We start from the raw sequence: 22,321 nt of genomic DNA on the forward strand, positions 1-22,321 counted from the left end.
AGGGAACCAATACAGTCGCAGTCGTCGCTGTTTTCCCCATTGGTGCAAATCAGGGCGCCTTTAATGATGCACAATGGCAAGGAAGTGAAGAAAGCATTTATGTTTAATAGTCAGAGTTTAATAGTGGAGATAACAAAAACGCAAACCGCGCTCCATTCACTTCACACACGCATTTTGTGAAAAGCAGTTTCGATTCATTTTCAATAGTATCACAAAAAGGGCATTCTTAAAACGCCATTAAAAAACACCAGAAAAATCAACATTTGGGTCTGAATCTAAAGTTTATTTTATCCAAAACAGCAAAAATTCATCAAGATTTAATCGTCTCATGGAAATATATACAATCATGTTCATCCATTTTCACATGGAAAATAAAAATACATTTCAATCCTATTTAATAGCTTGTATTTATTAAGTTATAAATCTGCTCCAGATGAGTTCCTATCTATCCTTATTGCTGCGAAGATCAGTAGTCAAAGGGTCGTGTTGAATCGTTTGGTGAAGCATTAAGGCGAGCAGTCCAGCTCTGTTGGTCATAGCAGTTCTCACATTGCGTTCCTGTTCAAACAGCTCATCCAACTTGTACCACTGTGGGAAATAAAAACAGCCGTATTTATTTATTTTACAAAAATCAGTTTCAAACAATTCACAGTAACTGTAACATACCACTCGAACACGCTCCAAGTCTACCTCAGCTCTCCTGAGCTTTTCCCAGTTGTAATGCTTGTTGCATTTTCTTTTTGAGACTCTGCAGTAGTCTCCAGTGAGCTCAAAAACGTTTTTAACCAGAGGGCACCCACATACCTCATCTACTGGTACCTGGACATTCAATTTATCACATTATCCTTTGAAATAATAAATAAAGACCGTTGTTTGGCGTTTTATATCTTCTTTTACTGACCTTGGGATCCCTAGAATGTTCTGGGCACAGAACCTGAAGCCGTTTGCAATACGTCTTACTTTGGGGATTGTACACGTCACAAAACAGTCTGGTAGCTCTGCAAAAGTTAAAACAAAATCAATTCAATGCAATTCAATTTATTCAAATTAGTATTAGTATTTTTCTTCATATGCATACCCTTCAATTCTTGTGGGGTACATGGAACCAAAGGATGTCTGACTCTCATACTGTAAGATAATGGTATTTAATAATAATGAAAAAATAATCAAATAAATAAATATAAAAATAATGTTAAAAGCAAAACTTAAAATAATACTTACTTTTGCATAGCAACGCTCCATGTGTCTCAATGCCACTTTAGGATTTACTGGATGACTACATGAGACACAGAAGATCTGCAAGTCTGTATCCTCACTATCACCTTCATTTACCTTGGAGAGTTAAATGTGCAATTAGAAAACAAAAAAACATCCATAAGCTACAAACATATATAAACATGCACAATACACATACATGTAATAAAGGCTATCTATAAAACCATCTAATATGTATATAGTACGTATATAGAGGACAGCATACCTCCTCATCTTGCTGCACAGCTTGTTGCTTTGCTTTGGCAATGATTCCTTCCAGTTCATGAAATCGCCGTTCCATTTCAGTGAGTCGCAGGCGAGCATTTTGTTGCTCACGGCGGATACGCTCCAACTGCTTTTTACCATGTTCCTCTGCAATGCAAGGACTTTGCTGCCACTGCTGGATTCTTTGAGGCAGAATCTCATAAATCCGACTGTTAATAAAGGAAACATTAATTAACTTTTAATATTTTATGGGACAACATTTTAAAATAGGACAATAAAGACAATTATTGCAAAAGTAGCTTCTCTGAAACCATGGAAAGCCAAACCATTGTCCAACTACAATTCATATGCCTGTGTACTCCGTGCCTTCAGTGTGTGTAGTTCTTTAGGTGTGGCCTGCTTGGTTATACTTACTTTCTAAACAAAAAGGTAACAAAAAAAAGAAACCGTCCCACTGTTATCCACTAGGTGGCACAACAGCTTTATAATTAAAATTGTATGCATCGGTGCTTGTAAACTTTTATTTCTCGAAATTCAACTGAGAATTTTGGAAACACCAGTACAGATGTCGAAGAAGAAAATGTCTTACTTGGCTGCCAACTTCATGCCACAATCCTCAGAGCAATATTTAGAGTTAAGTCTTGCTGCGTCCACACAGTTGGGGCCAAGGCATTGACGCCGACCATTATCTCTGAAATCTCCTCTTTCACTGTGTCTGCTACGGTCCTTATGTTTTTGTTTCTGTTTGTGCCGCCGGGACTCTTTCTAGAAGGGTTAGGGTTAGAATATGGCTTTTAGATTTGTAAATGATGAAATGATTTTTTAAATAGTCTTACCTTCTTGTCAATTTTTTTTTCTCTTCTCTTGACATGCTTTACTTTGACAGCTTTTTTACGCATTACTGGACTAAAAGGTGTTTCATCATCATCACTTCCCCAAGCCTGAAGAGATATATTTCAAAGTGTAAGAAAGAAATGTTTTCACACATTTATCTGTTACTTCCTGTTACCATGTTGTCATGTATTCCAGCTGCTTTGTACTGTTGGTAGAGATCAATCTCACTGTCGTAATCATCAGAATAATGACGTCGTCTGTGGTTCCCTCTTCTTTCCCTCAAGGCAGCCTCCTCTTCTTTCACACGCAGCATTTTCTGTTCCAAGATTTGAAGAAAATTTAGTTTAAAAAAAAATATATAAATACAAATGTTGGATTACATAAATATTTGTAATGTTCCTGGCTCACCCTGGCTCGGACTTCGCATTGCCGAAACCTGCACTTCTGCCTTATCTTGTTAGGACCGCCAAACTTCTTCATATCCTTGCAGAAGTCACACTGAGCACAGTCCTCTGTTCTTCTGCATGGCTCACATTCACCACACATACGCACTGATCGCTTGACCTGGATCAGGTGAAAACACTCAATCAAATACTTCTTTCATTTATAGAATATAAAGCTGTAGTTTGGGTAAACATGGTCTGCAAATGCAATAAATGCTAACCTTGGATCCTCGTCGCCTTTCCAGTCTGTAGTCTGGAGTGCTCGGAGTGCTGTATTGTTTGTCAGATCGATTGTCGGTGTCTGTATCCTTGTCACGACTTTTCTTTGATCTGACCTTGATTTCCAATAATGGATTCTCCTCTAGTTGAGAAAATACAAGTACATTCATGTATATGTATCTATTATTATTTATAATAAATGTTTGCTGTATTCACCTCTGCATTTCATGCAATACCATTCACGGATTGCTTTTGCTTTTTTCTCTGTAATGTTTATGCAGTGGCCATGGAACCATTCGTTGCAGTAATCACATCCACTGTTAAAACACAAGATAATTCAAATTAAATCATGGTCATTCGGAAGACAAAAATATATGTACAAATCTTACATCATAAAGCAGTTAATATCTGGTTTGCGGCAGATGCAATACAAAGGTGCATTTTCCCCTTCCATATAATTTGGTTCAGGTCCATGGCCATGTTCGATATCAGACATATCACTGTCCTGAAAAATAAACATGTGTGAGCATGTTATTACAATGGGCTCTGAATTTTACAGTATACAACCATCTAAATTAGTGCATCAACATATTGTTACAACATATAGTAACCTAACACTGGTGAAGTTGAATTATGGCCCGACTTAAAAACTGTGCCGTGATCTAAAACCGTGTCAAAATTATTCTGAAAATGAAAAGCTCTGTGTAAAGCCATCTTTAATTGAAATAACGACATGCAATTTTCTTATTCTGCTTCGAGTTGTTTCTAGTAAACTAGCTCGCGCGCTGATAGTCCATGGCAACAGCAGCATTTATCTAAATGATTTGACTACAATTATACATATTATATATACCAGCTTTATCTTTTAAACGTGAACAATTCCTGCAACCAGCTGAGCACTTAATTTCGAAAGCTAACCTCAGGCTCGCTAACACAACATTAGCAGTTTGATGCTAATCCATAAGCAAATCTATATCCGTGGCAAACAAGAAACTAGAAATCCGATGTTAAAATAATTACACGTGTTTAAGAAAAAAATCTCACCATTGTTTGGTCGAAGACGCTCTGATAATCTAAACAGAAATGAGAGTATAAAATATTTTTTGTTTGGCTAGTTAGCGATAACAGCTACGCAGACTCAAGCTTCTCCTTCTACTGTAGAAAATGTCATCGTGTTGAATATCGCCATCTATGTTTTGGAACAGGAACTACAGCAACAGACCATATGAAATGCACATGCCCGCTATGAAAAAGTGCATTTACAAAACAAACACATAAACAATATTTAAATGCGTACTATCCGATGTTGTCTAATTCAACATATCTCCACTTTTCCTTTTGTTGAATACTGCACGTCTGCTTATAGCCTAATTTTTCTGATGCACTAGAGCAGGGGTAGGCAAGGCACGGGGGCCAAATCCGGCCCTCCAGCACAGAACCTCTGGCCCCCAAGATGATTATGTGAATATTATAATGCAAATAAGAGATCAAATACCTGTTAGTAGTCTAAAAATGCGAGAAATAGTGTCAGTGTTTTAAAAATGTCCTGTCAGAACATCCTGGCCATATGCAATGTTAAACAGTGATTCTCAACTGGTGGGTCGAGACCCAAAAGTGGGTCACGGAACCATTTTCTGTGGGTCGTGAGTCTATAGCAAACTTATGTACTGTGTCTGTTAAAATGAATGTTATTGGGTTGTTTTGATCATAATTTCAGTCTTACTGGGATATCTACTGCTTGGTCATCAAAAACCTGTGTGGAAAATACAATATTTTATACAATATGTGACAATATTTTGTTTTATTTGGGTCCTCGGCTTGTCATCCAAGGGTAACTGTGGGTCCCAAAGCCCTGCCACTTGGGAACTACGGATGTAAAAAACATGGGCATTTGCAGAAAACAGTTCTTTACTTTAGGCTACAATGTTGAGGTTCGGCCCTTGGGTGTTTTGGCAATGATGAAAATCGTCCCTCCACGACGCAAACTCCACCCCTGCACTAGAGGTACACACTCAGCTTAAAAACACATACAAAAACATCTTAATTTTGTTATATTATGTTTGTAATGAATTTGCTGTACATACATTTTGTTCTATGTTTTGTAACCAAATAAACCTTCATTCCTCTTCATAAAATTAATATTCTTCTGCATTCTTTAGCTCACACACTTTCAGAGCCCTGGACACACATACACACATACACATTCACATACACACACACACACACACACATACACACACACACACACACACACACACACACACACACAAACACACAGGCAAAATCCTGCTGGTCTGATGCTGTTACAGTAACAGCTCCATTACTGAAAGAGGTGGGTCACTGAAGGACGATAGATCTGGTGTGTGATCAAACCATTCTGTCTGCATTGAAATCCACTGGCTGTACTATGAGAAGTAAGTATTTTTGCATTACATACTTTTGAACAAATATAATTGCAGGTGATTATAAGATAGTCACTTGTTTTACTGATTTCGGTCTAGACAGAAATTGCTTTGATAAGAATAAACAACTATTTTGAGTTCTAAAAACCTCATAAAACCACAGATCTCTTACAAGCATTGTATTTAAATGCTTGAACCTAACATGTTGTTTACAGACTGAAGTAGGCTAAGTGTGACCTATAGATATTAATTATGAATGAATCAAAATTCCCTCACAGTGTTTGTATTGCCTTTTTGCACGATATGATGAATGCTTCAGAAGTGAAGATTAATAATAGATTAACCTCTGCCATTTTCAAGATGTCCACTCATCAGTGATCACTAACAGCTGCAGAACATCAACCACACAGAAGACGTGACATTGGCTCTGTGGTAACAACAGTTAAATGCATGCCATAATATTAAAACAATTACCAATATGATGTAATTTCATCCATAGACAAATCAAAGATGGAGCCTACAAAAGAAGATACTGAACTAAATCCTACTAACATAACATATGAAGAAAAGTCCCTAACTGGGAATACAATTGAACAATCAGGTTTGTGGTTGTATTAAGGACAAATAGTTCAAGTAATGTTTTTCAGCACACATATACAGTGAGAATCATATGTTTACATACACTTCATAAAAAGACAGTTTTTTCTCACTGTCTGACATAAAACCAGAATTTACTTTTTTTAATTATTGGAATTAGAATTTTCATTTTGTCAAATTTCAGAAGAATGAGAGATAGAATTTGCCACAGGTTATTTTTATTACTTTTTACAAAGCCAAAAGTTTGCATACACTAAGATTAGCTACTATACCTTTACAAAATGTAGGAAAGCCCAGATGACGATGTCATAACCTTGGAAACACAAGTCTGGTTCATCTTTCGGTGCAATTTCAAGACACTTGAAGGTTCCAGGTTCAGTGGTTAAAACAATGATGGAAATGACCAGCCATTAAACAGATCAGAAAGACGGCGGGTTCTGTGTCCCAGAGATGAACGTGCTGTGTCTGAAATGTGAATATCAACCCAAGAACAAATGCAAAAGACCTGGTGAAGATGCTGAAACTAGAGTTTGTCATTATCCACAGTGAAACAAGTACAGACATGGACTGAGAAGGTACTCTGCCAGGAAGAAGCCCGTACTCCAAAAGAAACATCATAAAGCCTGACTGGAGTTTGCAAATAAAAAATGGATAAAGACTTACATTTTTGGAGACATTTCCTGTAGTCTGATGGAAAAAAAAAATGTTCATGACCATCTGGAAGAAAAAGGCGGAATCTTGCAAGCCTGAGAGCACCATCCCAACTGTGAAATACAGGGTGGCAGCATCATGCTGTGGGGTTGTTTTGCTGCGGGAGGGACTGCACTTCACAAAATAGATGATGAAAGAACACTATGGGGAATTATTGGAGCAATATCTCAAGACATGAGGCATGAAGTTAAAGCTTGGGTGCAGATGGATCGTCCAAATAGACAATGACCCGAGGGAAATGGCCAATACGAGCGATTGCTGTTATTGTTTACTTCCGCAATTTTCGCCGGATGTTTTGGTGAATGGTAGGCAACAGCTGATGCATCCAGGTCTCTAACTCAGTTTTATAAAATGATAGATCTGTTACAGCGCAAGAGAAGCATTGCCCTGTTTATGGACACTGTTTTTGCCAATCATAGGATTTTAATAACATTTTTATCAAATATGAAAACAGTAAAAGTTAATCCTGGTTTCATGTCTGACAGTGAGAAAAAAATGCTATTTTTTATGAAGTGTATGTAAACATCTGATTCTCACAGGATTTATATTAACTTTGTCCCCCCAGAATGCTTGTCTGAAGTTACAAGTGTTACAGAGCAGATATCTACTGAGGACACTGAACTTTCCCTCACTGATGTCTCTGTAATCGCAGTCAGAACATCTGGTGGGTACAGCTATAGAAAGGTATTAAATACAAAAGATTACATTTAAAGTCATGATTTAGGAATTAAATGTTTGTTGTTCCAATTCTATTGATGTGTCACAAAAGTAGCCGGATCAATCGGTAAATAAAGAAAACATTATCATTCAGAATCAGAATAGTTTTTATTGCCATTGTTTGTAAACAATGGCAATAAATTCACAAACTAGGAATTTTTCTTAGTGAGACGTGCAACATCAAACATAAAAACACATAACACAGGGTTTAGATAACAAAAATAAGCCATAAACTTGAAACTATAAGGCTTTAGGGGCATGCATAAGAATATTAAAATAAATAAGATACAAAATAAGAGGTAAAATATGGTAAGACAAACACAATTGACATAGAACAATGGGATTGGATTTACATAATATGGTGTATGAAGTGATAAAGTGATATAAAGTGATACAGTGATCTAAGTAGGGACAAACCACATAGTAAACCACATAATAGAGCAGATTACAGTCTGTACTGAGTTATTAGGTCTTGTTATCATTCACGAGTCTGACGGCGGTGGGGAAAAAACTGTTCAAGTGGCGTGATCTATGGGTCTTGACAGACCGTAGCCTCCTGCCTGAGGGGAGATGGGTGAATAGTCCGTGTCCAGGTTGAGAAGGGTCTCCAGTGATCCGACCGCCTCCATCAATGCAAAATAAAAGAATAATAATGACTAAGCAGCAGATTCATAGCATTCTTTTCTATCATCCTGCACATTTTATTTTTAACATAACAGATCATTTTTTTGTTTTTGTTACAGAAGTTACTGTAAAATATGACTTACAGAAGAACCCAGAGAGTTTATGTACAGTTAAGAAAGAGCAGCCAAAGCCTCTATATACTCTCCTGCCTGCTACCGCTTATACCATCCCACATACCCAAGAAGCAAGTCAAGTGAGGAGTCAAGATAGTCGAAAAACCACCACAGTTCACTCAATACCCCCAGATGAAGAAGGTATGAATTAAAAAGTCTTCAGTTTGACTTTATTGTCTTTTTTTAAAACAAATACTCCAATGATATCATATATTGGTCTACAGGTCTACAGATTTATTCACATTATTAATATATAATCATGCTTTTTATTCAGTTTATGCATCGATGTAATGAACATGTTCCACAACGGTGTCTGTTTTGACTTGCTATTTAAATGTTCTCTGATACCTGAGATACCTGCGCTGCAGTGCTGCTGGCCTGCCTCTTCTGCCAGCCCCTGGATTGCCTGCTGGCTACAGTGAGGGGGTGTAACATGTGCGTGTGCTGGTTTTGCTCGTCGCTGTGCGGGTGTGAAGCCACTGTTCTGCAGCCCCTACTGGACATGAGTCGCCTCTGTGAACAGTTTGACTGTTTGGGGACCCGATGCTGCCTCTACGACTGTCCCCTCTGCGACATCTGTCTCCAGGCAACCGAGTGTCTGGACCTCGCCATGGAGATCTCTCAGATGCTTTACCACTAGTTCATATTTTAAAAAGAAATACAAATACAGTAGATAATGACTTAATTTACTATTTTATTTATAATGTATATGGTAAAAATCCTCTCAAAGCCAACCTCAGAGGCAAGACACAAAAAGCTACCTGTAGGATTTTTATTTTAACAGTCAATGTTAGCATTGAATCTCTCTTAAGGTTTTTACAGACTGGCATATCTGAGTATAGTGAGAAAGCTGGTCAGTGGTCAAGGATACATGGTACTGAGCTGATTATTTAACAGAGGGCTACCTTTGCTGAGATTATTTGTGTACAATAGAAAATACATGTGTGCATAAATGCTCAGATTAAGTTTCCTTAGCTCAAAGACACAACAGTTAAAATGCAAGCGAAATTACTCTGTAAGTACAAAGCAAAAAATACAGTACAATAATATGAAGGTTTGGAACATATTCATCACCTCAACACAAAGTTGTGTGAGGCATTTGACATCATGGACTACATCTTTCATTAGTCTGTTATTTGCAGGTCACACAGCAAACAATTGCACATTATTTGACAAAATGAGGATAGTGGTTGTTTTCAAATGAAAATGTGTATTTATCAGAAAATAAAATGTTTAATCACGTGTTAAACATATCAACTAAGTACACTTGCAAATGGTTCATTGCATTTTGAATGCTTGCATTCACAATTCAAACTAAACTGTTGATTGGTAAATATTTGAAGCTACACTTGAATCCTCCTGCTTTGGCCAACTAGCTGCAGCAAGAGATTTTCCACTTACAAAAACACGCCGCCCTGTTATTGATGTAAGTTATAAAAACAGATAAAAGCTTTTTTTTTAAATGCATAGACTGCCATAAATAAGGTGCAATTGATTCTTAAAATAAAACAATCTGAAATACAAAATGCAGTTCTTTTAAATGTGCCAATTCCCTTGTGCAGCTGCTGGTGAAACAAACTTAACACAGATTCATAAGCAGATGTTTGAACAAACCCTGATTCCACCCAGTAAAACTGTGGCTCGACTAAGAAAACCTTTGTTATTTTAAATAACTTTTTAATATATAACAATCTAAATGCACATCCCTCACACAACATACTCTATTTAAATAATTTAGTAAATGCTATATCCATGCCAGTATTTTACAATACTTCCCCTGTGAATAGAATTTTATTAAAAAGACATAATTCTGACATCTGCTCCAAAAAAGGAACATTTCAGTATTCATGGCAAAATAATTATTTGATAGAATATCTTATGATATTATTTATAATCTAATAGAAGCTATGATTTCTAATTTGAGAGCTACAATCCCATGAATAGAATTCCTTGTCCCTTATTGTCCTTTTCGGTTGTTTAAACTTCATCACAAGTCCTCATCCATATCAAAGCTGCTTCTGCGGCTGCTTGTTTTGGAAGCTCCAGGGGACAGTGGAGAGAAGAGGGGCTCCACTCCCCTTTCAGGAGACAGGGTGCACCCATCGTCCATTAGAATATCTCCTAACCCCACGTCAGGATAGAGTGCAGAGGCAGAGGTGTCGTCCAGTTCTGCAAAGCTTAAGCTGCCCAGGTCCAGAGGGCTGTTGATAGTGACACCAGCAGGAGAGTCTGAGGAGGGCGGGGACAAGAAGGAGGCGGGCAGCGCCTGTCCCAGAAGGTTTTGAGCCGCAACTCCACCAGCACCAGGAGGCACGGACGACTGCTGGAGCGAGGAGTCCATGCTGAGACCAGCGGACATGGCGGTGCCAGCGGGAAGACCGTGAAGCCTGGCCTGAATTTCCAGTTCCTGTGATGAAATTTAAAAAATACGATGCCTTAGACCTCTGAAAAAAGCTCTGAGCAGCATGATGCATATGAGGTGTCCACATTAAAGGAATAGGCCACCGTTTTTACATACTAAGATATGTTCTTACCTCACTTTAGACGTGTTAATATATCCCCGTCTGGTCTTTGTCCGTGCGCTCTGCCACGCAAACGGAGCACATACGCAGCCTCTCCCACATGTCCTATAGCTCCAAAAAAGCTCACGATAGAAGCTACCAAGCTCTTCCACGTGTTCCCTATTTAAATAAAGTTACGTGAAGTGTTTTCATGCGAAGTATATTTACCCAGAAATGTAGCATGTCGATTTTATAAGCAAATAAAAAGGGGGACTATATTGTGAGGCGTAATGATACGAGGAGTAAAACGTCCGCGCAGTAACTCCTAAAGGTTATTGCCGGAAGTGAGCGGGGGAAGTCTTTAGGAGTTACTACGCGGACGCTGTGCTCCTCGTATCATTACGCCTCACAATATAGTCCCCCTTTTTATTTGCTTATAAAATCGACATGCTACATTTCTGGGTAAATATACTTCGCATGAAAACACTTCACGTAACTTTATTTAAATAGGGAACACGTGGAAGAGCTTGGTAGCTTCTATCGTGAGCTTTTTCGGAGCTATGTGACATGTGGGAGAGGTTGCGTATGTGCTCCGTTTGCGTGACAGAGCGCACGGACAAAGACCAGACGGGGATATATTAACTCGACTAAAGTGAGCTAAGAACATATCTTAGTATGTAAAAACGGTGGCCTATTCCTTTAAGACCTTTCAATACACATGCAATAAACACAAACCTGGATGCGTAAAAGCAGAGTGTGGTTTGCTTGTTCCAATTTCTTTTGCCGCATCTCAACGTCTTTAGCTCTCTGTTGTTCCTTCTGCAGCTTCCTTATATAGTCGACTGATGCTTTGAGAATAGTGCCTTTATTCCATCGCATTTCTCTGTGACACATTACAAAGGGGAAAATCACAACTACACAGTTTGTTCAAATTAAACATCTCTCAAAGGATACATTAAAGGCACACTATGCAACATTTTGGATGATATCGTTGCCAGTGATACAAAATATGTTCCTAAAGAGCAGCTAGACACAGAATATGCTATTTTTCCAGTGGGTAATGAAAGAATGGATTTGGATGAGAACAAATTTAAAGCTGAACTACATGAATCAAACTGTGAAAGTCGGAGGAAAATCTCTCAGCTGTTGCATAAACGCGTTGCTAGCAGACTAGAGGAAAATGTGCTATATTTTGACACACAACAGCCCACATTGTCAGTTTTTCTGTTGCAAATGTGCCAAATGAAGTTTACTCTACTACAGTACATGAAAATAATTAGCATGCCACAGCTTTAAAGGAACAGGCCACCATTTTACATACCGAGATATGTTCTTGCCTGCGCTTAGACGAGTTGATGTGTACCCGTCTGGTCTTTGTGTGTGCCCTCAGTCACGCAAAACGAAGATGTTGTTAGCATTTGGCCTCTCCCAGTGTATTCCTATAGCTCCAAACGGGGGTGAAGTTGGAAGCTACCACACTCTTTCATGGGCACGCACAAAGACCAGACAGGTACGTATCAACTCGTCTAAGCTCAGGTAAGAACATATCTCAGTATGTAAAAGCGGTGGCCTTTAAGTCTCATATTTGGTTGCCTTTAGTCAACATCTCCATGGAGACAAGCTGGAGACGTCCCTGCTCCCAGGAAAGTCACAGTCAGGTCTGAAGAGATATGAGCCGCTCACAGCAAACACACCTTTGTTTGTTTGTTGGTGCATTTTTCAACAATAAAAAATAATTGTAATAAAACAAATGCTTGTATTTCATTCTATATTGGGTGAAATGTTACACGGTGTGGCTTTAAATAAATGAATATTGTAACTTACGGGTCAGTTGACTTGGGTATCAGAGTTCCCAGCTCCTTTATTCGATCATTAATGTTGAATCGTCGCCTTCTTTCAACTGTAGAACAGACATTATGTCGCTTTATTGGCTCAGTTACTACACAGTTATAAGTCACAGTCATTGGACTTACTGAGGTTGTGGTTGTCTTTCTTCTGTCTTTCTTTTAAAAATGCTTTGGCGTCCGTGTCTGTAAGAATAGTATTTGTTACCAGACATAATGTACATCTTCAAATGTGCCTGCTGATATTGACGGACAAACACACACCTGTTATTTCCCTTTTAATTTTTGGAAGATCAGCGGGACACGAGTTGCTGACAGTAAGAGTAGGTGCAGCCATTCCGGGACTATGGTAAACATCCAACAAGTTTCCAGGGAGCTACAAAGCAGAATAAAAAAAAAGAGTAAAAAGAAATGCTAAAACAAGCAAAAACTAAAGGGATTTCTTCCTCATTCATGACATAAAGTGACAGCAACTAGTTCCTCAAGCTGAAAAGAAAAATTGTTCGTTTCTCCTCAAATCTGGCCATCTCGGTGCGTGATAACAATTATTTAAATAATAATTACCTGACAGTGCATCTTTTTCTTTTCCTCCAAAAACATGACCATAATTCTCATGTTTTGCTCGATAGCTATTTAAATTTTTTCAGCTCCTTCCAGCCAACAAATCAGTTCTTATCCTGGCAGCTCAACAAAGACTTATACAAGAACAGCTCTCTTGCTTCTCCCTCATGTTATAACTTCAGAAGTGAACCTCCCACACCCCGCCCAGGGAGCACTTCTACGAAGGATAGTAACCGTTTGTCAAAAGTGCATATTTACCTCTAGACACCACTAAATTTCACACCCGAAAAACACAGTCCATTCATACATATTGTGAAGCTGGTTGGGTTGTTAAAAAAAAACATTATAATTTCAGATGAAAGAAAACACTGAAATGGAGACAGTTTTGGGGATTCTGGCCATTCTTACCGTGCTAGGGAGTTGAAGACCTGAGTCAATCAATGTAATGATATCATCATTGAAACTGGATTCAAGACTAATGATATCGTCGATCACATCGTCAATCTAGAACAAAGCAAGGACAAGTGATCATTAACTAAATCATCAACGTGAGAGAGTGGTTTCGCTTCATGCACCCCCAGTTTGTGATCAGAAAAGACAATCCGGTAACTACTTTGGCATAGTTTAAACTCATTTTCAAATACAGATGAATCTTCAAAATAAACTGCTATCATTTATGTGTATCAGTTAAAAGCGTTTATAGACGTTGCTCAGAGCAGAGAAACCAGTCAGTACAGTTAAAAGACATTTAAAAGAGAAGTGCAGTATTTAACATCATATTGTGACACTAGGCCAACAAGACTATGACAAAAGGCATGCATATTCACAGCAAGACACACCAGAGAAAAGCAAATAGAAAGTAATTAGGTAGGATGTGAGCAAAATCCTAGACATTCACTTCTTCAAATTACCCACGACTGCGGGGTTGACATGGTTGTGTAATCTGCTGCTGCAGCAAGTCAAACCACAGTAGACAACTTGAATGACAAGTGTAAATTCAGGACTTTCCCTTACTTCCTCTTTGTTGGAGCCAATGTTGAGCAGTGCCATCGGACTGTTAGGAGCACTGCTGGCAGTAGGAGCCGCTTCAGGAGCAGAGCTGGACTGAGGCACAGGAGACACACCCAGGGTCTGACACACAGCCTTATTGCCCAGTGTAGTGGACAGGTACTGCTTCACCTGCTGCCTCTGCGCCTGCTGGATGTGGTACTTCGTGGGGTTTTCCAGATGGGTCTGCACCTACGTTCAAAGAGAGCTTTTTTTGTTTAACAATTCGACACAGACAAATCAAAAAATGATCTAATGCTCTTACTTTTAGCACTTCCACAGGCACCTGCGCAGGAGGTGGACGAGCAGCACTTTGGGGCAGAGTGACAGAGATGGCTGGAGTGGAGTCCGATGGACGCAGGTGAGACACAGAGGCCTGCTGCTGGGCCTCCCGCCTCTCCTGCTCCTGGGCCTGCTCCCGCATCAGCTGCTGCCGGAGCAACACCCGCGACGACATGGTTCATTCGGCTTTGAGGATCCCTCTAGTAAAGCTAAAGCACACAAAGAGAGTAAAAGCTGTCAGTGGGACTGTGGCAAGTTGTTAAGGTTTTAACTTGGTCCAACATTGTATTACTCTTCTTAAAAAGTATGGTTGTCACATTATTCATAAGGCATGTTTTTATGATCATGTTTTTGTTGACCTTCTGAAGTGCCCAATTGGTCCAAAAATACCAATATAGTAAGGCTTTTGTTTTGAGTTTGTTTGTTTGTTTGTACAGCTAATTAACACCAAATTTGAATTTCACATGATAAACTGAATAATGTTGTAATTTTCCTCTCAGCTGCCGATATTTTTTGTCTCTCTTAACTTCAGATATTTTTCACATGACCGATTATAATGCTTTTTCATTTCGGCCACTTCTGCTATTAGAACAGGCAGACACTGCTTTGTAAGCCTAACGTGGGCGTAGTCAAATTGCTGATCTATTCTGGTATCAAATATCCCCTTTACAGTTTCATTAAGTATTCATTACAGTATGCCAGCTGTTTTACTCTTTTATTATTATTATTTGTACGTCACATTTGTCTAACATGTGAGATTTTGTTAATTTTAGTAGCACATGTTCCCCGCCTGATTTCCTCTCTAAACTATCAGCCAACATCAAACATAAATTCATGTAACACTGGACCCTGGAGCGTGCTGATATTTGACAGTGCATGTCACTGATGTGCTTTTACATCGATGTGCGTGAATCGCAGCGGTAAAGGTTTGGTCCTGTTACTACTCTGTATTTACTAAGTCCAGTTGACAGCTCCTTCTGGGCCCACAGAAGCGTGCAGCACTTATCCATGACATTACAAGCGACTTCAAAAGATAAGACATGTGAAAAAAGAGCCTTATCACTGCTCTGTTATTTACACGTTGCATATATACGACAGAAAGGGAATAAAGGAAGTTACTGTTGCTAAGTTAGCCGACGCAACCTAGCAAGTTAGATAACTTGGAGGCAAACGAAATCATACATTGCAACCGCGTAGAGATTAAACGTACATACGATGACACTTGGTTGATTCACGTCGCGAAAGCAAATCCCCTCAGTCTTCACGCTCCTTTGCCATTTTTCTTCGTTTGCTGATTACTCTGAGCTTGAGCAATCGCTATCCTCGCGCAATGTTGTTTACCCCAGGCCGAGCCGCGGTCATCTGGCGTCACTGCGTCACCCGGAAGTGGATGACAGGCGCAGGCATGGCGCTTTTTCCACACAGCACTGCAACTTTTCTAGACACTACTGAAAGATTGTGGTTTTTTTGTTTATAGTAAAAAAACAAAAAAAACAAACAGAGTCAAGATTTTACGTTGCAATTTCTAAAAAATAATAAAAGAAAAGCAAATACTGTGCAGGGTGAAAAAAAAGAGGTGTGTGAAACTGTGTGTGAAATAAGAGTGGTGACATCACAATACATTATATATCTTTTTATTTATTAGAAAAAGTTCATGGCCGACGTTAAGGTGTCTGAAAGCTTCACTGCAATTTTATCTGTAGACAAATGGAGATAAAAGAAGGAGAAATTATTCACATAAATTTACAACAGTGTCAGTGTGGGCTATAAAACAAGACATGTATGTATAGAGGGTATGTGCTAGAATTATTTGTAATCCATATGGAACCCTAATCCTTCCAAAATCAGGCGGAAAAAACAAGTTGTTTATTTTAATGCCTAAATACAACATTAAATGCCCCCAATGCAAAAGAAAGATCTTGACATATTTTTTGGCCAAATCTTACCTTCATAAGATTTGTAATCAAACAATTCAATCAAACAGAGGAAAGCGTTGGTATTAAAAACAAAACTGGACCCAAAAGGAAACTTTTGAGGAAAACATGTCAATAAAAAGTGCAGCGGAATTCGTTTTAAGCCATAGTGTTTTTGATGAATGCATATAGTAAAAGTAGTTGAGCAATGTTATTGTTGGGGATTAAGTCCCTACAAGAAAAATAACATTTGCCTTTAAACTACTTTGAAGGCCTGAATTTTTAAATTTGTTTAATGACTTTTAATTCCAACAACGTTCTTAAAGGAATAGGCCACCGTTTTTACATACTGAGATATGCTCTTACCTCACTTTAGCCGAGTTAATATATCCCCGTCTGGTCTTTGTCCGTGCGCTCTGCCATGCAAACGGAGCACATACGCAGCCTCTCCCACATGTCACATAGCTCCAAAAAAGCTCACGATAGAAGCTACCAAGCTCTTCCACGTGTTCCCTATTTAAATAAAGTTACGCCTCACAATATAGTCCCCCTTTCTATTTGCTTAAAAAATCGACATGCTACATTTCTGTGTAAATATACTTCGCATGAAAACACTTCACGTAACTTTATTTAAATAGGGAACACGTGGAAGAGCTTGGTAGCTTCTATCGTGAGCTTTTTTGGAGCTATATGACATGTGGGAGAGGCTGTGTATGTGCTCCGTTTGCCTGGCAGAGCGCACGGACCAGACGGGGATATATTAACTCGACTAAAGTGAGGTAAGAGCATATCTCAGTATGTAAAAACGGTGGCCTATTCCTTTAATTCAAAATTGCCACTCAAACTCAAATAACTATTTTGCCTCTTACTGACCAAGTTGGTGGTTACATTTGTGCAGCAATTTACAAACCGAATATTAAATACGAGTACCAACCGGCTCTTTTCTGTTGCTTTTTCCTTTTCTTGTTTGCAGCAATTAGAGCCTGGCCTTGTTGCAAAGGATCCACACTCAAAATATCTTTCAAATCTGGGGCTTTGACAGCGGCACTTGCAGGTAAATCACTTTTTGATTTTTGAGAGTTGAACTCCACAGTCATAGGCCCAAACTGTTATCGGCATAAAATGATACGAGACAAAGTCAGACATCTTTTGTAAGAATACATAAAATAACGTGAATAGGCACACCTCTGCGTCCCTGTCATCCTCCATTGATTCAGTTTCGTCTTTTGCCTCTTCTTTTACATTTTCTTCCATTTCTTGGCCAACAGGCGTTTCACAAAGTTCAGCCTGAGTCATTCCAGAAGATTCCATGCAGAATCCCATTTGGGCATCTCCAGTACCTGACTCTGAAGTAAACAATTCAAGACAGTCGTAATATCAGAGTTGAATGAGGGTAAATCAAACAATAAAAACAGTGACAAAAAACACAAGGGAAAGAGTGATGAAAAAGCCACAAAAACCGTCAAAAAAGTGACAAAAAACAAAAACCACAACCTGAACGCTTAAAAAAATGTGACATAAAAGCCCCGGCAACGCGACAAAAAAGTAACAATCAGTTTTGTAGGTCTTAGCTTTCAAATGAGGCGTTACTCTGGCAAAGAGGCTGTGACCTTTAAGATTTGTGTAAATCTGAACTAGAGAAAATGTGTTCGGTTAAGGCTGGGGGGGGAAGAGGTTAAACAACTGTTGAAGACCGTTTTCCTTTTTGCCAAGTTACAAGGCCATTAACTGAGGCCAAGGACAGACAGATAAGATATTCCATAGTCTGAAACAATTTAGACTTTGCCAAGGCAATGCAGAGATGACGTTTAGGCTAGGTGATTAATCCTGGGTATCTGACGTATTTAACTGAGAGATGTTAACTAGGTACATTTTTTCCAGAATATCATATACAGGGAGAGCTCACATCTGGATGGTCAGTCTAATTTCACAGAGGCATGCACGGCTGACAACAGTCAGACCTGAAGACGTGTGGTTATTCCGTGCAGCAAATTAAAGTCATTCAAAAAAACATTCTCATTTCCGTCATACCTTCAAGAATCTCTTGGTTTCCTTTCTCCAACTCCTCCCAGTCAAAGGCTTTTCCCATCTCTGAAACGATCTCTGCACTGACATGAGTTGGGAGAGTGTGGGTCTCTGGTGGGTGAGTAAAGTAGCTTATCCGTCCACTAAAGCAAGTAAATGTCAAATGTTAAAATTGAAGTATGTTTATGACTAAGCATTGTGTGATTAGAACTGCCACTAACCCCGTCCAGTCCATTAATACACCCTTTGCAGCTTTGTCAGTATCGGGCAGCCCCCCTTTTCTTAGTTTGCCTTGACGTCGAGCAAGTAATGCCAAAAACTCCAAAGCTGTGTGGAAGTCTGGGACTCCATAATGTTGCATGATCTTTAAACAAAATAATAGCATGTAATATCATCCATATTAGGCCTCTTTACAGAACAGTCTATTCCACCATAACAATTCTAAAAACCAGAGACTCCTTCAATAATAACCTCAATAATAAAACATTTTAGCCTGGCAGTACAAGTACTGCGTAATGCAATCTTTGAATGCGACCAGATTCTACAGGTGCCCATGGAGTACCTCTGCACACCACTAGGGGACCCCATTTCAGCAGCAACTGGATTTGAACTATGATTTGAACTTACTTGAGCTTTGTTGCAGCGTCTGAGGATAGCTTCTACTGGTGGAAGAGGATCCACCAGCTGTTCAATTTTTACACAGTTACGAAGAATCATTGCAGCGTCTGATGTTGATGTTGCCATAACAATACCAGGGCAATCTAAAAGTTTAATATGTTTATCCAAATGCACTTCTTGAAGGCACCTGGAATGCAACAGATAGAACAGAATAAACAATCCAGGTGCAATCTACAAAGCTCTTTGTAGAGACACTTTTCTCCAATAATGCCCTGGAGAGCCCTTAAAGACAGGACATCCTGCTTTTAAACAACACTGTGTAGAGAATGTTTTTACGTAACACGTCTCCCTTTAGTTTAAAGGAATATTTCAACTACGTTTAAACAATGGATCAGTCCATTTGCTTTTATAACAGCAGTCCATAATTTTGTGTAACATTTGATATTTCCAATGAAATTCTGCCACTTACCTTGTGACACCCGGAGTAGCTCCAACACTGCACGCTCGAGCCCGTTTTAAACTGTTGATTAAACTGCTTTTGCCCACATTCGGAAAACCTGAAAAGAAACATAAAGTATATTATGCTTCAATATCAGCCATCATGCCTTTTTTAAATATATATAGATATGCTGCTTACCTACAACACCTACAGTGATGGCCGTCTTTATGTCCAAGTTGCGGCAGTAATTTCCCAGTAGTTTCATTAAGCAGTCTGCGCCTACACAAGCGCTGCTGCTGAGGAGCTCCTGGGTGGCACGAGTCACCGGTACATTACTGCGTTTCTGAGAGAAGAAAAAAAGTGTCTTGATGCTTTCTAGACCAGTGGTTCTCAACCTTCTGGAGCCGCGACCCCCCCATTATAAAAGGTAAAGGGGTTCGTGACCCCCCGCCCGGCTCTTACCGTGAAAAATAGGAACATAAGCCTACATAATTCTTAAAAAACAAAGAAAAAGACAAATGGCTGAAATACAATTCATCAAACTACGACCAAATAATGGCACTCTGGTAAAATAGCAAACACATGCTACAATAAAACATAAGATTATATTCTAATGAAAATATGTATATTTTATCAAAATGATCTGGCGACCCCCTTGGGGGTCCTGACCCCCAAGTTGAGAACCACTGTTCTAGACTATAGTATAGGCTTAAAGGCTTTGTTTGTTTTTTTATCGGTTCTTCCCACAATATGCAATATATCTACATGATATAATGTAGAGATATGTCTACATGACAGGAAGGGGCATCGCAATAAGAAATTGAGAATAGTTATAGTGTGAAAAATGTATGACATACCAAATTGTTGTTCTGCTGCTGTGTAGATGCTTTAAAAGCCACAGTTGGAAATTCATTACGGAGATACTTAATCCACTTTTCAACTATCTCCTTGGAAACCAAATCTGGAACCATAAAGGACCAAATTAAACAGCTTTGAAAAATACTGTTACACTAATCAAATAGTTTCCTCTAAACCTTTTGCACTGTCAGTCACTTGTATATTACTACATTGGTGATAATTTAATTCTACACATACCAATTTTATTAAGAACCAGCACGATCTTCTTGTTTGTCCCACTCTCAATGACCGCTTGCTCCACTTGGGGGCATCTACAGCCAAGTGGGTCACGCACATCCAGCACTTCCAAAATAACGTCAGAGGCCTCGACAACCTTCAGGACCAAACATACATTATTTTGGGCTACAACTACAATAACACATTTAGAATCAATATAATGTGTAAACACCAATGGACTTTACTATATCAATCTAAAATGAAATGACATTGAAGACGCACCTTTTTGAACTCTCTGTAATAAGCCTTTCGTGAATTTTCATTTTCAAAGTTGACATTTTTTTGCAAACTCTGCATTTCAGTTTCCTGCATGTGAACAATTATAACATTTAGTTCAGTCCCTTTCGAAGACAGGTTCAAAACAAATGTACCAACCTTGAGCTCGAATTCTCTCTGCCGTTGCAAAATATCACTCTGAAAGGTCTGCAGATTTCTCCTCTTCATCAGCTCTCGTTCTCTGGACAGCTTCTGTTTTTCTTGTAGGTCCTGAAGCTGAGAAGGACAGACAATAATACAAATTAACATCATTATTGAACCAAGACATTTCCCTTACACGAACATAACAACAGTTACCCTCTGCTTTCTAACTTCTTCAGGTTTTCTGTGGTCTTTACCAAGATGCACAGCTTTTGCCCGGCCTGAAGCATCACTTCCATCTTTGGTCTGTCAGAAACAAAAAAAACGTATGACAACAGCTTATATTCAATGATGTTAAGAGTAAGTAAGTCAGTGCTTTATTTGTGTTCAGCCACTGCGATGAGTATTAAATCCCATAATATGACATCTCAGTGATTCAGCTCTGAGTAAACCTATTGTTTATCACTCTGGCCTCTAACCATAGACTGTATAACCTATTACTCCACTTCACACTGTGTACTAGCAGAAGTAGGTAGTAAAATATCAGCGATAACATCGGAATAGAAGTACCTTCAATTTCCCGAGAAATCCTAGACGCTTGGCCCGTTTTTGTTCTAAAGAAGAAACAGATGGATTAGTCTGGTTTTATGCCGAGCTTCTGCAGATAAATATTCAATACGTACTGGCTTTAGACATGTCTTCAGTTCGCTCAAATCCAAACCAGTCAGCTGTGCTTTCACATGTGCTTCTCGTGCAGGGAGGAGCGGAGCACGCGCACTGAAACATTCCGGATGGTTTCTTCTACAGTCGAGCAATTCACTATATTAAAATACCGCCCCCTTCTGTTATGGAGTAAGAACGTGGCTCTACAGCTGATGGGTGACTCTTTCTTTCTTTTTTTATTAGTTTTTTAACTTTGTATCTATTTGTGTGTATAATATTTTAACTCAGTAGTTTCCTTGCGGCCGCCACTGTTACAGTGTTTCAGCAGTAAATTATGCTTTTTAAATTAAATTAATTATTTGGTTATATCATAATCATTATTGTGGGGGCCTGTGGATTCTTTGTATTAACTCTACTTTGGAAATGGCCCATGGCTTTGCACCCTGTTTGTGTGTTTCCTGTTTGTAATTGTGTTTGAAACAGGTCTATCTTGACAAAAGACATTGAGTCCCAAGGGACAAACCTGTCCTAGATAAAGGATAAATAGAATAAATTATTGCATTGGGTCAAAGGTATTTGTTTGTGGTTCAGTCTGGGACAGTGACCTTTGGCTGGTGCGGGGCTTTGGGTTTACGTTGGAGGACGTGTATCCATGATGTGCTGTTAATCCCTCTGGCAGACTCAGACTGCAATGACAGCTAAGCTTTACTGAAGCAGAATTGTTGTCTTTTATATAGC

General features: G+C 39.0%; 3 protein-coding genes across 3 annotated transcripts; all 3 read right to left on the reverse strand.

Moving 5' to 3' along the window:
- Positions 1-237: 237 nt before the first annotated feature.
- cxxc1b (CXXC finger protein 1b) lies at positions 238-4,131 on the reverse strand. The gene is made up of 14 exons (XM_079578573.1): positions 4,020-4,131; positions 3,365-3,480; positions 3,192-3,292; positions 2,978-3,117; positions 2,722-2,877; positions 2,489-2,629; positions 2,316-2,420; positions 2,069-2,244; positions 1,481-1,688; positions 1,222-1,332; positions 1,079-1,128; positions 902-998; positions 667-819; positions 238-588 (listed from the first exon to the last, which is right to left on the reverse strand). The coding sequence occupies exons 1-14, from the start codon at positions 4,020-4,022 to the stop codon at positions 442-444; spliced, it is 1,704 nt and encodes a 567-aa protein (XP_079434699.1). The 5' UTR covers positions 4,023-4,131; the 3' UTR covers positions 238-441.
- A 4,759-nt stretch (positions 4,132-8,890) lies between these two features.
- Positions 8,891-14,677, reverse strand: tfe3b (transcription factor binding to IGHM enhancer 3b). The gene is made up of 8 exons (XM_079578577.1): positions 14,418-14,677; positions 14,120-14,344; positions 13,514-13,609; positions 12,809-12,920; positions 12,674-12,730; positions 12,525-12,600; positions 11,436-11,583; positions 8,891-10,606 (listed from the first exon to the last, which is right to left on the reverse strand). The coding sequence occupies exons 1-8, from the start codon at positions 14,607-14,609 to the stop codon at positions 10,187-10,189; spliced, it is 1,326 nt and encodes a 441-aa protein (XP_079434703.1). The 5' UTR covers positions 14,610-14,677; the 3' UTR covers positions 8,891-10,186.
- Positions 14,678-16,030: 1,353 nt separating this feature from the next.
- Positions 16,031-21,721, reverse strand: gnl3l (G protein nucleolar 3 like). Its single transcript, XM_079578572.1, has 15 exons — positions 21,604-21,721; positions 21,491-21,534; positions 21,137-21,226; positions 20,939-21,055; positions 20,786-20,869; positions 20,525-20,660; positions 20,287-20,390; positions 19,628-19,772; positions 19,460-19,547; positions 19,000-19,177; positions 18,594-18,736; positions 18,379-18,515; positions 17,533-17,693; positions 17,282-17,453; positions 16,031-16,131 (listed from the first exon to the last, which is right to left on the reverse strand). The coding sequence occupies exons 1-15, from the start codon at positions 21,704-21,706 to the stop codon at positions 16,076-16,078; spliced, it is 1,758 nt and encodes a 585-aa protein (XP_079434698.1). The 5' UTR covers positions 21,707-21,721; the 3' UTR covers positions 16,031-16,075.
- Positions 21,722-22,321: the final 600 nt, after the last annotated feature.

This window comes from Gobius niger (assembly GCF_951799975.1).
Source record: "Gobius niger genome assembly, chromosome: 20".
In the NCBI taxonomy this organism is placed as follows: Eukaryota; Metazoa; Chordata; class Actinopteri; order Gobiiformes; family Gobiidae; genus Gobius; species Gobius niger.